The sequence below is a fragment of the Pundamilia nyererei genome, unplaced genomic scaffold, assembly GCF_000239375.1.
Source record: "Pundamilia nyererei isolate P.nyererei 1_Seehausen unplaced genomic scaffold, PunNye1.0 scaffold00091, whole genome shotgun sequence".
In the NCBI taxonomy this organism is placed as follows: domain Eukaryota; kingdom Metazoa; phylum Chordata; class Actinopteri; order Cichliformes; family Cichlidae; genus Pundamilia; species Pundamilia nyererei.
The window spans coordinates 2,476,569-2,491,811 of NW_005187492.1; the positions used below are offsets into that span (position 1 = coordinate 2,476,569).

At 39.5% G+C, this 15,243-nt stretch overlaps 2 protein-coding genes across 6 annotated transcripts in view; one reads left to right on the forward strand and one right to left on the reverse strand.

Annotated features, from left to right (window-relative positions):
* rab34a (RAB34, member RAS oncogene family a) overlaps positions 1-7,671 on the forward strand; it is a 10,317-nt gene extending 2,646 nt beyond the window's left edge. For 2 of the 5 annotated variants that reach the window (XM_013912482.1, XM_013912484.1), the window contains exons 2-11: positions 3,141-3,237; positions 3,317-3,408; positions 3,495-3,563; positions 4,544-4,645; positions 4,730-4,794; positions 4,902-4,953; positions 5,045-5,126; positions 5,478-5,568; positions 6,938-7,045; positions 7,116-7,671. In XM_013912482.1, the coding sequence (XP_013767936.1) occupies positions 3,163-3,237; positions 3,317-3,408; positions 3,495-3,563; positions 4,544-4,645; positions 4,730-4,794; positions 4,902-4,953; positions 5,045-5,126; positions 5,478-5,568; positions 6,938-7,045; positions 7,116-7,183 (804 nt within the window). In that variant the 5' untranslated portion in view covers positions 3,141-3,162 and the 3' untranslated portion in view covers positions 7,184-7,671. Of the gene's footprint in view, positions 1-1,269; positions 1,512-1,581; positions 1,636-3,140; positions 3,238-3,316; positions 3,409-3,494; positions 3,564-4,543; positions 4,646-4,729; positions 4,795-4,901; positions 4,954-5,044; positions 5,127-5,477; positions 5,569-6,937; positions 7,046-7,115 lie in introns of those variants that run through there. The other 3 variants (XM_005739406.2, XM_005739407.2, XM_013912483.1) reach the window with 3 other exon arrangements.
* Positions 7,672-7,743: 72 nt separating this feature from the next.
* Positions 7,744-11,442, reverse strand: LOC102200220 (adenine phosphoribosyltransferase). The gene is made up of 5 exons (XM_005739405.2): positions 11,236-11,442; positions 10,995-11,088; positions 10,601-10,747; positions 9,063-9,158; positions 7,744-8,164 (listed from the first exon to the last, which is right to left on the reverse strand). Exons 1-5 carry the CDS (start codon positions 11,356-11,358, stop codon positions 8,022-8,024), a joined length of 603 nt encoding a protein of 200 aa, XP_005739462.1. The 5' UTR covers positions 11,359-11,442; the 3' UTR covers positions 7,744-8,021.
* Between the last annotated feature and the right edge of the window lie 3,801 nt (positions 11,443-15,243).

Consider the following 15,243-nt stretch of genomic DNA (forward strand, 5'->3'; position numbering starts at 1 on the left):
AACGTAACGGAATAGGTTACAGAATACATTTTGGGGCATGTATTCTGTATTCTGTAATGGAATACATTTTAAAAGTAACCTTCCCAACACTGTAAGCGAGCAATAGGATGTCTTTTTTATTATTATTACTGAGCAAACATATCATTGCTGTTGCTGGAAATAATGCATGACTCATTAAAATGAACCCATTTGACAGTAACTAACCTGCCTGTAAAAGTCATCTGTTTACTAACTGAAAGTTTGCTGACATTTTAAAAAATGATTTCTGGTATGTAAACTGTTGTAAAACGATTGTTAGATTAGAATCTGTCAAACATAAATCTTATGAATGATATGAAACGATTTTGTGCCAGGAAGATAATTTTTTATCACAAGCTGGAATTGCAATTAATGCAATTAATTTTTGGCTAAGGGACTATTACATTATCCTTAATTTATCCAGGTAAAAATTATGATTGAGATTTTAAAAAAATTCAAGAAAGATATAACCAAGAGGAAAGTAGAAAAAAATGACATAAAAGTTATGTAAGTATATTTCTAGAGATCAAAAAAGACTGGATTGAATATAGAAAACAGTGATGGAGAATCATAAGGATACTACTTATGATATTAGGCGTTTGTTTATTTTCTGTATAACCTTTCCATACAAATGCTGCCTATTTGCCAATATCAACAAAGATATTAGACACACAAAAATACATAAAAACATCAGCAATAACTTTTTCATCCCTGCCTCATATTTTAATAAGACACGCCGCTGCATCGTAAAGACAAATCTAGTATGTGCAAGTTTGTGTATGTATGTAGGCCTGCACTGCTATATGTGACATAATATAATAACGCAAGCAAGTGATTTATGTCTGTTAGAAATTTAACTACTATTTATTGCGCTTACAACTAGACAGATATTCAAAAGAGTGTTATGGCGCCCTCTGTAGCAGAAGAGTCAGTATTGAAGGACAGGAAGTTATAGTTTTTTTCCTTTGTGGGGAAAAAACTAAGACATTAAAAGTAAGCAATACTCGAGTTACGTGGAATTAGGTGAAAGTGGGTGGTATTATAAAATGGAAATAGAAGATATGTACAGTAGTTTTTGTTTTTGGGCTGTTGTTGTGCATGCAGAAGGATTTCCCGCATCGTGACCTTTAAACATGGTTTCTATTATAGTAAAAAAAAAATCACATAAGTGTAACAAAGAAAAACAAACAAGCAAAGTTAACAATGTAAGTGACAGAGCCCCTTATATCCGATCATTCCTCTTTCCTCCAGCAGGGGGGCGAGCAGGGAAAAATGTGGGAGGAAAAACTAAATCCAGGGACCTGAGTCAGCAGCTGCAGCGGTGCCAGTCTGCCGATCCCCACAACTTCCGCTCATCCGTTTCATCTTCACACACATTCATAGTTAACAATGGAGCTGAATTGATTTACAGTGAAGAGCGTCTTTGTTAGAGGACGAATACAAGCAGAACAGAGGAGGAAAGAGGACCGAGCGGACCATCCGGAGACTCTGAGGTATCCCGTAACATCTCCAAACCCGCTGCTGCTTTTCAGGAGTTAACTCTGAGTAACTCCTGCGGTTTTTCTTCTTCGGGGGTAACTTCAGCGCTCCTCCTTCAACTTGATGCTCAGTCTTCAGGTTTCCGCTATATGTTAGACTATATAAAAACAGCGTTCTTCCTCTTTTCGTGAAGCTCTGATGAACAATAGGATTAAATGTGATCCACGCACTGAGGGGATCAGGGCCGATCACAGTTGTCTGGTTTTACAAACTGTTGCTGTTGTCTACATGGTCGCGTCTATTTCTAGGAAAATAACATTTTAAAGAGGCTGGCTAATTGTGGTACTGTCTATGTCCTGGTAGCCTGGGAAACGAAAACAAACAAACCTGAAAGAAGTTAGAGGAAAAACTGCGTGAGCTGATGTATCGCACATTCAGAAAGCTACGGCTAATTAAGCACTTGTTTTTATTACCTTCTTATCCGAACTTCGGTGCAGACGTGGTCAACAGACAATAAATTGGGGATTTCTAATAATAATCAGCATAATAGTTTTAGTTAACTACAGTTTGTGCTAAAGACTCGAGCCACCTTTGATTCTCTTTATATTTTTCTTCCAAGGTGACTTTTGTTCTTTTTAAGTGGTCTTTCTTAAGCCTTTTCACCCATTTTCAGTCCAGTCCTTTAATTTCACAGGAATATATTTGTGTTTAAGTCACTCTACGCTGACCTATGAATCATTCAAGCACAAAAAGGCACCTAAATCGAGGGATGAACGAGTGTTGAGTGTACACATAACAGAAACCTTTTTAGCCCTTTGTTATTAGGATTATTTGTTGCCACTTTGTTAGCTGAATCTATGAAAGTTATCAAAAATAACACAGCTTGACAGACAAAAAATAGCAGCCTTGCACCAACCAGGTGATTCTTAAAGAACTATTAGCTGAAAAGTTGCGTATCTCAGGATGGTGTGCCGTGTGTGCTTAAGAAAATCTACGTAGAGCACAACAGAAGTAGAAGTAAGATATTTACGGCAGATGAACCGAATCTGAAAGTCACCTCCTTAAAAAATAAAAATATCAATACCTGAGAGAGATCTGTGGTTCACTAAAGAAATAGTCTCAGTGGAAAGGTGGCTGTCAAAAAGAACTGAACTGAAAATCAGTGACAAGCCAGTGGTGTTGGCGATCATATTAAAGCTGATGGAAATACTAACACAGCAACAGAGATTCATCCACAATGTAGTAACATCTTGAAACGCACAATGGAACACTATAGATCATGGCTTCACCTCTCGAGAGCCTGGATCTCAACATTACTGAAGCAGTGTGGGTTCATGTTGACAAAAGAACAGAGTGAAAGGCAGCCAGCACCCAAAGAAAAGCCTTGAATGCTTCAAGAAGCCTAGAGAACTGTCCCTAAAGACTACTTAAAGCATTGACAAGAAAACTTCCCTAAGAGAGTTCAGATTGTTGAAAAATAAAGGCGCTTATGCCAAAAATTGACTTTAATGCTGGTTAGAATTTGCCTTGTATACTCGGTCAACTAAACCCGTTTCTGTCTCGGTAGATTTTTAGTTTAACTTGGGTGGCTTTAAAGATAAACAGCAGACTGTTTACACCACTCCCTCTGTCTTTCTGTCCAGCTGCTGTTTTCCTTGAGGCCTCATGTCCGTCCGCATTTCAGCCATGAGCGTCCTTCCTCCTGTTCGACGGGACCGAGTCATCGCTCAGCTCCCTCAGGTAAAATCAGTGACCCCAGTTGCCTGCTTATCTTTCTAGAAAAGTTCACATCTTCACGATCCCGCCCTCCTCTCTTCAGTGTTTCCGAAAAGAGGCAGCCATCCACACTAAAAATGATTTCAACAATAAAGTAAAGACTGCGTGTCAGGAGCAGCGGACCGGCACTGTGGGGTGAGTGCCGCAGTGTGAAGCCGCTGTATGCGATCTGCTTTATGTGGCTCTTATTTACTTGCTGCTGCTTCTCTTATTCTTCTCAGCAGATTTAAAATATCCAAGGTCATCGTGGTGGGGGATCTGGCTGTGGGGAAAACCTGCCTGATTAATAGGTAAACTAAGACACACTCGCTTCATATGTGACTGCAAGGCGAGAGGGAATTTGGGGAAATGAATAACTCAGAGGGAGTTCAAGGAAGCACAATACTTAACCTGTGTTACAGTTGCTTTAGGTTTCACGGTAATCAAAAAAGTATGAAGCAGTTGTTAAAAGCATGAAAAAAAGGTAGAAAACATAAAAATGGGGCATCTATTTCCAGCCCTGATATGCTTTACTGTACTTATGCTTTGTAATGGCTGTTATGGGTGTTTTTGTTGCTGCGTTTGTGACCACAACACCAAAAATAATGCTTGTTAGGAATGTGTTTGCTAGCTTTGGCGTCACCAGATGATAATCTTTGATGGTTTGTAGTCCCGTCACTTCTGCGCATGAGGAAAACACAAGTTTTGGACCACTTAGAGAGCCTCGCTGCATGCAGTACAACATCTACCACATGTATGGAAGTACACAGTTTGAGACTGTAACGTTTTAAATTGCAGTACAACCGTGTCACGTTTTGTCACTTGCAGTTTATTTTTCTGTAATAAGTTCCTTTATGCGTCTGCCATGATCATACATTAGATACTTTGTTTTATTAACAAATGCAGGCAGTGTCGGTTTTATGATCGGGACCTGGGGATCCAGCCCCACCCAGTAAACTCAATGTGCCCCCACAACTTTGGTCAGACTTTATAAAGGACCCCTCATGTCTCTTTGAAACTAAAAACAGGTCATTTATCAGCGTGTGCAGCTAGTTTCGAAGCGTGAACCTACTGAAAATTGCTAAGCTCCTTTGCCTCTGCAATCTAACACAGATCTTTTTGCACTTTGTGCTAAATTTCTCTGTGCATGTATGGGTGTAAATAAGCATAGCAATTTTCTGTGTTTTTTCTTGAATGCCCCCTGTCAGAGTTGGTCACCTGTCCAAATGATGTAGTCTGCTGCCGACCGTAAGTGCATATATTTGCAATAGATGTTTTTGTTTTTTTTAAGGTTTTGCAAGGATACCTTTGACAAGAACTACAAAGCAACAATCGGTGTTGACTTTGAGATGGAGCGCTTCGAGGTGCTGGGTGTTCCTTTCAGCCTGCAGCTGTAAGTCTGATCCGGAAAATGTAATGCATTAATACAAAAAAGTCACTCTGATTATGCTCGTCAGCCGCTCTCTGTGTGTTAAAGGTGGGACACCGCAGGCCAAGAGAGGTTCAAGTGCATTGCTTCTACATACTACAGAGGAGCCCAGGGTAAGTTTCCATCAGTCTCTCCGTTTAAAACACTGTTTCCAAGGAATAAAATATCAGTCGCATTCCCAGCTGCTAACGCAGTAAAATGATCTCTTCTTCTCTTCCAGTTGTTATAATCGTGTTTGATCTAAATGACATTGCCTCTCTGGGCCATGTAAGGTAAATATATAATATAAGAATAACATTTGTGTGCCTTTATCTCATTGTTGTCCCAGCTGGTGGAGTTAATGCAGTCTTTTCCCATCTAAAGGCAGTGGCTCGAAGACGCTTTGAAAGAGAACGACCCCACCGCTGTTCAGCTGTTCCTCGTGGGCACCAAGAAGGACCTCAGCGTACGTCTTTTACTGTTTAAAGTGGACGTGCCTGCGGACATTTCTGTTGTATATACTGGAGTCAAATGTGAATGCTTGGATAGGTGCCAGGAGCACAAAGCGTATCCAAGCTCGAACCTCAGGAATGTTTCTCCTCCTTTACTACACCCTAAAGTGGTTGTGACCGAGGTGGAAATCACACACAGGAACGTTTCTAAGACATTATGTATTTAAACAGCCGTACTTAAGCTAGCTCGGTTGCTAGGAAGACATCGTTTTTATGAGTTAGTCAGTAAACATGATACAATAAAATAAACAGTTGTGTTTGTTTTCTTATTGCTAATGTGTTGTATGCTCTGGTTTGTCTCACAGTCACCTGCTCAGTATTCCCAGATCGAACAAGATGCCCTCAAACTAGCAAACGAGATCCGAGCTGAGTATTGGGCGGTTTCATCGCTGACAGGTGAGCGTTTGGATTTTAATACAAGTAAAGCGGTTGCCCGGTTGCCTCCAAAAGGTGTTAGAGATGAAAAATATTTCTATAGCTTCAGCCAGAATAGCTTTTGGTTTTTGTTTACACTGTTCCTCAGGGAAAGAAGCTGCAGTCGATTGTTTACATGAAAATATTTTGGTAGTAAATGCAAAGTGTTCAGTTCCAGAGTTACCAAATTTGCACCTAAGTCTGTATTACACTGCTTGAATAACAGCTACTGTAATCTAGAAAGATTAAAAAATGTGTTTGTTGCTGTTTATTACCAGAAAATATTCAGAGAGAACAAAAGCTTTAGCAGTGGCCAAGTCGAATGCACTGGAAAGCTCAGCATCACTAGAAGGCCTGAAAATCCACAGAAGACAACTAAAGTAGATGCTTGCAAACTTTGTCCTTGTTTATGAAAAACAACTTGACAACATCTAACCAGGTCAAGAACACTCGAGGAGTGTGGGTTCATTTCAAGATGGAACCCACTGATTACTCTCAAGAACAAGAAGTCCAGATTAGATTTTGCCAGAAAACATCCAAAACAGCCTGCAGAGCTCTGAAAAATAATCTTCAGACAGCTGAAATCAAGATAAACTTGTACCTGAATGCTGGTAAGAGACAGGTATGGAGAAACAGAAACAGCTCATGATTTGAAGTGTGCCACTTCATCCATCAGACACAGTAGAGGCAGTGTTACGGCATGTGCACGTATGATGATGTGGCTGCTCATAGAAGTTGCAGGATGAATTCTGAAGTGTACAGGGCTTTACTCTGTGCTCAGATTCACCCAAACACCTCAGTGCAATTGGATAATGAGCCAAAGCATACTGCAGAAGCAAACCATGAGTTTCTGAGTGGTATGTCCTTCAGTACCAGGAGTCAATCGCCTGATCTGAAGGCAGAGACCCTGAAACGAGCACCAACAGAGGGCAGCAGTAAAAGCCTGGAAGAATGAGATCTATGCTTTCAGTCATAGACTGCAAAGGAAAAACAATCCCTGTATTCAAAGTCATGTTGGTTTGTCAGGTAGCTTTTGATTCTCTGAAAACCAGCAGCTTTGCATAGGTTCACTGTCATTCATGGACAGTTGATGCATAGTTTTTAAAACCACCTAAATAAAAGCTAAAGGTCTGCATTTGACTGTCATTTTGATTGTTTGATTTAAATCCTACGATGCACAGAGACAAAACTACAGAAAAAAATAAAAAGATTTACTTGTCCAAAGCCTATTGAGCTAGCTTTAGTTTCTTTATAGACCTCCAGTGCTTCTCCTTAAGCCTGTTTAAATATAAAGTCCCCCAGCAGTAGTTTTCACACAGGCCCTGACAGATGCTCTCTGTATCTGCTGCAGGGGAAAACGTGAGAGAGTTTTTCTTTCGGGTTGCATCATTAGCGTTTGAGACCAACGTTCTTGCTGAGCTGGAGAAAAGCGGATCAAGGCAAATCGGAGATGTTGTCAGTGAGTATCCAGACAATCCCAAATCACAAAAGTAGTTGTCGCACGCTTTAAAACTAAGCTTTGCTTTCAGGGATTAACAGCAATTCTAACAATCTGTACGCTGCATCGAAGAAGAAACAGTCCAACTGCTGTCAGTAAGGATGGGAGCAGGAGGTTAAAATCGATGGTACGGACTGAAAGCGAGGAGTTTTCTGAGTGGAAAATGACCACGGCTGCCGTCCAGCTCAGCGGGAAGGATTTCTGTGGTCGGGGAGGGAGGAGGGATTCAGATGTTTCCCTTCCTGACATGTTTTAATTTCAGTTTTTCCTGGCCTAGAAAGCTTTTTCCTCCACGGGATGTGTGTGCAGATTCTTGTGGAGTGACACAGGAATTACACACAAAATGTTCCCGTCCTGCCAGAAAATGCCAGAGTCTTGTTTCACTTAGGGCTTCAATTCAATCTTAAATCTTGTTGCTGCTGTAGTTTATTTTAACAGTCATATTCTGCTCGTGTTGAATTTGTTTTTTTGGCTCTTCTTTTTTTTTTTTCATTGCATTTAAGTGACCAGTTATATTTGTTAGAGGCTAAAAAGAAAATTTGTTCTTGTTTTTATATCTTGTTCATCATCTTCTCCGTTTATCCATCGCACGCTGAGGTCCCAGACCAAAGACTGGGAGCCATATTTGTAATGAAGATACTTGAAAGGTATATTTTTTCTGTTTACAATCAAATTTATCACAGACTTTTATGGTCAGTATCAAAACTAATGTGGTTTTCATATTTTTCATTTTCCCATGGTGAGCTTTACATGTTGTTAGGACATTAAACAATAGAATAGAAATTGTTTCGGTTATTTAAAATAGAATAAATCTAAAAAAAAAGCCAGCTATTCTATGAGTTCACTGTATTTCCTAAAAAATATATCTATACATGTATTATAAAATTTCTGTGCTTTGCCTTCTTTGCTGAACCTTTAAGGAATCACGTTAACTTGTTCAGTTGTTGAAGCTTTTGAAGGAGTCGAGGTATTTTCCATCAATTTGGCTCTGCAGCTCTTCGGGTATGCAGTGAGAGAATTTGTAGTTTTCCTTAATCCACCTTCCTCCTTCGGTGTTCTCGATGGCCACAGCTGCGACGCCTGCAGAGTGAGATGTTTACAATCAAGTGTTGGGAGTCATTCGGTTATTATATAATACATTACTTTGCAAAAGTCTTGAACAACCCCTTGCTTCTTTATGTTTTGCTTCCAAGCGCACCGACCTCTGTTTTTAAACCAGTCAGTAGTTCTCCAGGCTTTTCTGGAAATCTTTCAAAGTTTTTCTTTGGCTGCTTTTCTTTTGCACCAACACGGTGATTGCCAAAGAGCTATTTGCTGAAAAGTTAGCATATCTTGGACAAGTGTGTCTTTGACCAAACTGGAAAAGTAGGGCACAAAAGAAAAAGTGGTTGATTTCAAAACGTTTTAAAGTAGATAAGCAGTATCTGAAAGTGTCCTCAAGTCCTATGTCCTTAAGAAACAAACAAATCCAACAAAGATCTGATGCAGGACTTGAGATGCATCTGGCCCTTCAGATACATCTCCTGTTCACTGAAGCCTCATCAGAAATGGTCTCAGTGGAAGAAACTATTCTTGAGGATGGGAAATTGAGTGAAAAGGCTGAAGAATGCCAAATTATACAAGGATTGGACTGAATATCAGTGGCTAATGCCCTGTGGAAGATGGATCTGGCTTCATTTTTCTTCTTTTTTTTTGTTGACAAAACAGCGCAGTAAAAGCATACCTAGTTAGAAAAACACAGTTATGGTCGATTATTTCCATAATGTGGGGTCGTATTGACAGAGAACAGAGCAAGAAAAACTATTCCTGAAGACTACTTTAAGGATTTAGAAGAAACTCAGTTTTTGCCTTATATCCTTGATTTCCACATTCCAATGAATTTTTGCATCTTTTTTTACATTTTCCTAACAAAATATAAAGAAGGGTAATTCAAGACTTTTGCACAGCACTGTAACTGTTAACTTATTGACTGACAAACCTACAACTGTGGCTCCCAGTTTCTCTACCAGCTGAATGGCAGCCTTCATTGTGCCTCCAGTCTCTATCCACTGGTCCACTAACAACACCCTCGAACCTGCGGTGGGGACACACATGTCGACTGTTAATGTCTCCTTCAGTCTTTCTTCTTTAACTCTTTTTGTTTACAAGGACAAGTATTAAAAGAAAATGGTACATCTTGTGTTTTTAAAAGAAACAAAAACAAATGCTGACAATAAACAGTTATATTTTAATGCATAAGTTTCCCATTAATGTTGTTCTAGGGGCTTCTAGTATTTTGTTTTCAAATCTCAGATTAAGAGAATACTCATTTCCCTAACGTTGTGGATCTCCATTCACCGGTTTATACAGTCACACCAGACTGTGTTTGTGCTGGAGCGGATGTAGAAAGTAGAAATTGTAGGAATTTGTGAGACTTGATTCTTCTTTAAATGTACGTATTGCAAATTGATGTTTAAAAATGAATCCAGGCTGCCAACAGATTCTGAAGAACCAACATCTGTGGTTTCATGTCCTAAACTGGCCTACGCATGTTATGCAATACCAGATTGTACCAGGAGATGGTGCAGTGACCCAGGCAGGACCTTCAGAAGACATTCCTCTACAGGAAATAAAGCATCTTAGTCAGGTGTTGAGCTACTTGAACAGCTTCAGTGTTTCTTGGCAGTTTTAATGAAGCTTTTCCCTCATTCAGTGTTATGATGAATTCTGACACATTATCCAGAATCTTCCGTCTGTAATATGTGAAGGCCATCGCATGTGGCTCACATCGTTTTTAGCTGTTCAATGATCTGTCATTGTGTCATCCTGCCAGACATCATTCCTGTCAAGAAATGTTTAATCATGCGATGATTTAGGGTAGGGGTGGAGAACTCCAAGCCTCCTGCAGGTTTGAGATGTGTCCATGATCCAACACTGCTGATTGAAATGGCAAAATTACCTCTTCAGCATGTCTTGAAGTTCTCCAGAAGCCTGGTAATGAACTAATCATTTCATTCAGGTGTGTTGACCCAGGGTGAGGTCTAAAACCTGCAGGACACCGGCCCTTGAGGCCTGGAGTTGGACACCCCTGATTTAGGGCATATTTTCATTGATTTACAATGAAACAAACATTCAGGCCTGTGCTATTCTCTGCGTGCTCGTTACACACGTTCGCCCTGTCGTTGAGAATATTGTGAAGGATAACTCATCTGATCACTTTTTCTACGTCTCTCTGGACAAAGGCCTTTACACCAGTTTTATAGTTTTCTGCATTCATCTTTGTTATGACAGCTGGTATTTGTTCAATATCAGTTGCTTCAGCTGACAACAGATGGTGCTGTGCTAGAAGAAAGACAGGGGAGTTTGGAGAAAGAAAGACTGGGCTTTGACAAAATAAATAATTAAATGATTTTGTCATATTTTTAGAAATGTAAGAGCTGAAATCAGTCATTTATCAACCTTCTCATCCACAAACTGCCCAAACATCTTTCTCAGTAAATTATATAACAGGATTTAAGGGTAAAAAGAAATATTAACCTGGTCTTAGCACATCCAGTCTTACTTCCATAGTCTTTTCCCTGCCTGTGTAGTCTGTGTAGCTTTGGCCTTGGGTGGGGACACATAGGTGACCTGCTTTGCGAACAGCCAGGAAACCTTTTCCAAGAGCGGTGGCAACAGAAGCCCCTGAAAAGACAACATCAGTAACGTTCATTCACACCGACAGAGCGAGAAAAGAAGCTTCACATTGCCATGCCATGTGTTAGAGGCAGAGTTTTTCTAAATTTAGTATCTTTGCCTGAAGGGTCAGGTTTCCCGACCTACGTAATGTACACACTGACAACGTCTTAAAATAAAAAATTACTCTTGAGTTTAGTTTCTCTGAACTCGCCCTGTATTTTACCTCTAAACGTGAAGTTCTTTGCTTTCTTACCAAGAATGAATCCCATTGCATCTATGCCAGCAACCAAGTCAATGTTGTCACTTTGGAAAGGACTGAGAAGGTCTTTGGCACAGTCTGCAAGAGCCTGGATCGAGTGCAAAGAGGGGAAAAAAGCATAAAATGATGAATGTGCACATGATAAGAGAGACTGCATGTGTATTTGTGCAGTTAGAGGTGGGGTTTGTCATGCTCAGCGAATAGTTTTAGCAGCATTTCTTTTCTCTCGACATACCTGGGAGTTGCAGTAAAGTCTGGACGGGTCCAGCCAGGCGAACTCTGGACCTTTTGTATTTGGAGCCATTAAAGAAAGGTACCATCCTTTATGCCTGTTGCCTGGAACTGCAAACACATCCATTTGGAGAACAGCTCTTGACTGCACTGACAAGAGGCACAAACAGGGGTGAACGGACTGAACTGTGAATGAGAGTCTTCTGTATCAGGTTCCAGGGGGGGTGAATAATGGGTGGGAGCTGGCTGTTAATTATACTGAACTAAGTTACAGTTTCTCTCTGCAGTTTGCACCAGATTTCTTGTTCAAAGTTTACCAGTCATTCATTAAACAGTCTTAGCCTCATCAAACAAAACCTTATATGAGGTATAAGTCACAAAATAAACACTTATTTTTCCTCTTTATATTTTCTTTTAGTACTTTGGGACCATTAAAGACTCACACCAGTGTTTAGCTTGCTTGAGTTTACTTTTATTTGATTTTTGTACTGTGGTTAAATGAAGTCAAATCAAACCTAAAAGTAAGAACAACAAAACATTTAAGATGACGTTGTATCAGTGTCTTTGAGGATGTGAACAGAAAGGTGCAGTCCTTTAACAGATCATCTATCTGCCCTTCCAACCATAAATGCATAATTTAAAACTATTTTTTAATGAGTCAGTCTGAACTTCGCATGTGACGAAAAAGAGCAATTGTCACCGTTTTGTTTTTTGAATATGTTCAGTCTCTGCACTAAACACTCCAGTCACCTGACCATAACTGAATACACATCCTATAAAAATCCCTCCCTCATGAATGCCTCAGGTTGTTATTGCAAATACCGCTCAGAGCTGATGTCTTTAGAGGAATCAGTGTCTGAATAAGCTCAGGCTGAGATCACGCTCACTGCAGGAGAAACACGACCCTGGAGCTCGCTGTATTCACAGGATAGTTCCAGTTTTCAGACTGGGAAGCTTCTTACTGTTATTAAATAAACGCATATCTGAAATTTCAAGTTCAAGCTGAGCTCAAGAATGAGCGATGAACTGTCTTTCAGCAGTAACTGCACTTTCCCACAGTCTGGTTTGTGTGCATCTTGAAGCACATGGCTGTGTAGTAAATGTTGCTCTGCAATGATCACATGCTTTATTTCTGACACCATGAATGTGTTCAGATATAAAGGTGTTATGAAGGAAGGAAGGCTCAGGGTTTAAGTAGTCATCATCATGGGCTCATCCGATTAGAATGAGAATAAGCAGTCATCAATCATTCACAGGGTTCTCCTTTCATTCTCAAAATCAAAACCCCCGAACAGAACCTCACTTCTGCTGCCCCCCGTGTGGGAGTGAAGAAAGAGTGAGCTGAAAGTGAATGCAGTCCTTATATAACGTGTGACAGGTGAGTGCAATTAAGGACAAGCACCACACCCAATCAAAGGTGAGAGAACTAAACAAGGTGCATCTGGTGAAGTGAGTGGGTGTGCTGGGATGTGCTAAAAGGTGGGTCTTTACAACAGCTGCCCCCATATTTCTAGTGAGAAATATGTTGATATGATCAGAACCAGATCTCACACTGAACTCTGTCGTAATGATCATGGATTTATTCATTTAGCTCCATGTTAGTGCTAAATGCTCTGCTTACTGTATTTTCACCAGCTACTATGACTTTCTGTCTGTCTGCCATTTGGTGCTGGACATGTAGAATACATTGATTTTAGCATCTGAAGGCTGTCTGCTAATGCACCTGAATAAATTTCATTTGCTTTCAAGGTCAATGGTAATTTAATGATGCAATTCAGCCATCTAGTACTTGCTGGCTGTCTTGCCAAGATTTACTGTTAGGCTCCCAAATCCAATCCTGGGCTGTGTAAGGAAAAAATGTTTAAGGGGTAAAAGTTTTAAGTCATGAAATTTTTCTATGATCAGTTCTGTCTGTGTCATAGTTATGACATAAGTGTCACTGTGACTTCTGCATATTTTACAGTTTGAATTCTATTTCCAACCAGAAAAAAGATCTGAATCTCTTTCACAGCTCTTGTTTCTTACTCACAGAGTTCTTTTATTACTGTAGAACAAAACATCCATCAGGACGTTCCTTCAACCCTTGTTTACACTCAGGGGCAGAAAACCCAGATTAGACTTTGCTAGAAAACACTTAAAAAGGAGCTGCTGCTTTGAGAAGATAACAGAAAGATTCTCACTGGCTTGGAAAAACATGCAGAAGATGTGAAGTTTCCACAAATATGCCAAGAAAGGTAGAGATAGTGCGGCAGCATGACTCAAATAATATTACCCAGCAGCTGTTGGTGACATGAGGCCCAACCATAGATATGAAATGTAGAGATATTAGATATCAGAATTACCAATTTACATGATTCATGTTTAGTTTATAGATTCCAATCTGTAGGGTTTCCTTTTGCACTACTGTTAATTTTAATAATCATTTCACTTTATTTCTACTTGTTTTATTGTTTTGTTTTTTAATAATTTTTACTAGTCCACTGTCAAATGCAATATCTATTAATATGCTGTCTAAATAAAGTTTTACTTGTGTGACAACCCACTGCACCCTGCCTTCCTTTTGGCCTACTTGTGTCTTGTTTGCAGGCACTGGAGAGGCTGAGTTCCTGTTCACAATTAGTGACACTGGCAACACCTGGGCCCAATGTGCCAGGACTGCACAAAAAGCCATTAGAACCCAGATATGCATCAGCTCATTTCCCTGAGACACCCTGTTGGACTGTGGTTGCTTTTAGTTGGGTTCTTGCATTTAACAACATTACATACACCATTTTTCCACCTATGGACTCCACACCACTCTACACCGCTGATGGTACTGACTACACACACACCCATTTGTGTAAAGCTTCTTTTTTCTGTTTTATTTACTTAAATTAAAATAATTTGGATGGCATCCCTATGCATCTGTTTTTTTTGTCGTGCGTGCAGCCTGCTAACTTAAATGTTCCATGTTGCCCTTTTTCATTTTTTTTATCATTTAATATTTGTTCAATATCAGTATTGCTAATTATGTTATAGAATTTTGTTATGATGACAATATTAATCTTTGCTTTATATTTTATCATCCTCTTCATGAATATTGCATATTTCATTTGTTTATTTTTTTTTCCATTTTGTTTTTATACATGCCATGGTTTTTAGCTTTTATTTTTCTGTTTTCTCCTTTAAAAAAAAGAAAAAAAAATCTGCACTTTATTCCCACTTTTTAAAAACAGTCCCTACTGTTTTTTTTCTTTTTGGGGGGGTGGGGTGGGGTATTGGTTAATTTAAGTTAATGCTGTTAATGCAAAATTTTTGTCAAAACCTGTAATTTAACAGTAATGGTCTGCATTTTACTCACATCTGCATTGCTTCATTTCAAATCCATATTGGTATTGACAGTTATGAAAACGAACAAATACCTGTGGGCATGACTATAGTTATGTGTCGCCACCAGTCTATCAGGAAACCTAGAAAATATGAGAAAACACCTACACTTTGTTTATTTATTTATTTTCCCAGCTCTGCAACACACAGAGAGTCTGAATGAGCTGTTCTGGTTTGCAGCCTGCTGCAGCAGCAAAAGCAGAGAAATACCAGCCTCAGCTTGCATCGTCATTGCTGTCCACAGCTACCTTTCATTTTATTATTATTATTAACCTTTATTTAACCAGGAAGATCCCATTGAGATTAAAAACCTCTTTTTCAAGGGAGACCTGGCCAAGATAGGCAGCAGCAGATGTCTCACAGTTACAGAAATTACTCAAACACAGGCAGCAACAACACACATGCAACAATAAGTGAAAGAATACAAAAAAAAAAAAAAGTCAGTTAAAATGACAATCAATCCAATTGAAACAGTTGCATGTTATGGACTTGGCCTCAAGGATTCGTAGTTTAGATTTAAAAGCACTTAATGAAATGAATTCAGTCATTTTCCATTCCTTCTGCAGTTTGTTCCAAGCCGAGGGTGCTAAATGGACAAAAGCTCTTTTACCAAGTTCAGTTCGGGCAAATGGAACAGAAAGCAACA

Excerpts from the sequence above, each read along its gene's own strand:
- LOC102200220 (XM_005739405.2), bottom strand. The coding sequence starts at position 11,358 with ATGGATGTGTTTGCAGTTCCAGGCAACAGGCATAAAGGATGGTACCTT. Across the intron at positions 11,089-11,235 it reads GACTTTACTGCAACTCCCAG|GCTCTTGCAGACTGTGCCAA; the intron begins GTATGTCGAGAG and ends CACTCGATCCAG. Across the intron at positions 8,165-9,062 it reads ACTGGGAGCCACAGTTGTAG|GCGTCGCAGCTGTGGCCATC; the intron begins GTTTGTCAGTCA and ends CTCACTCTGCAG.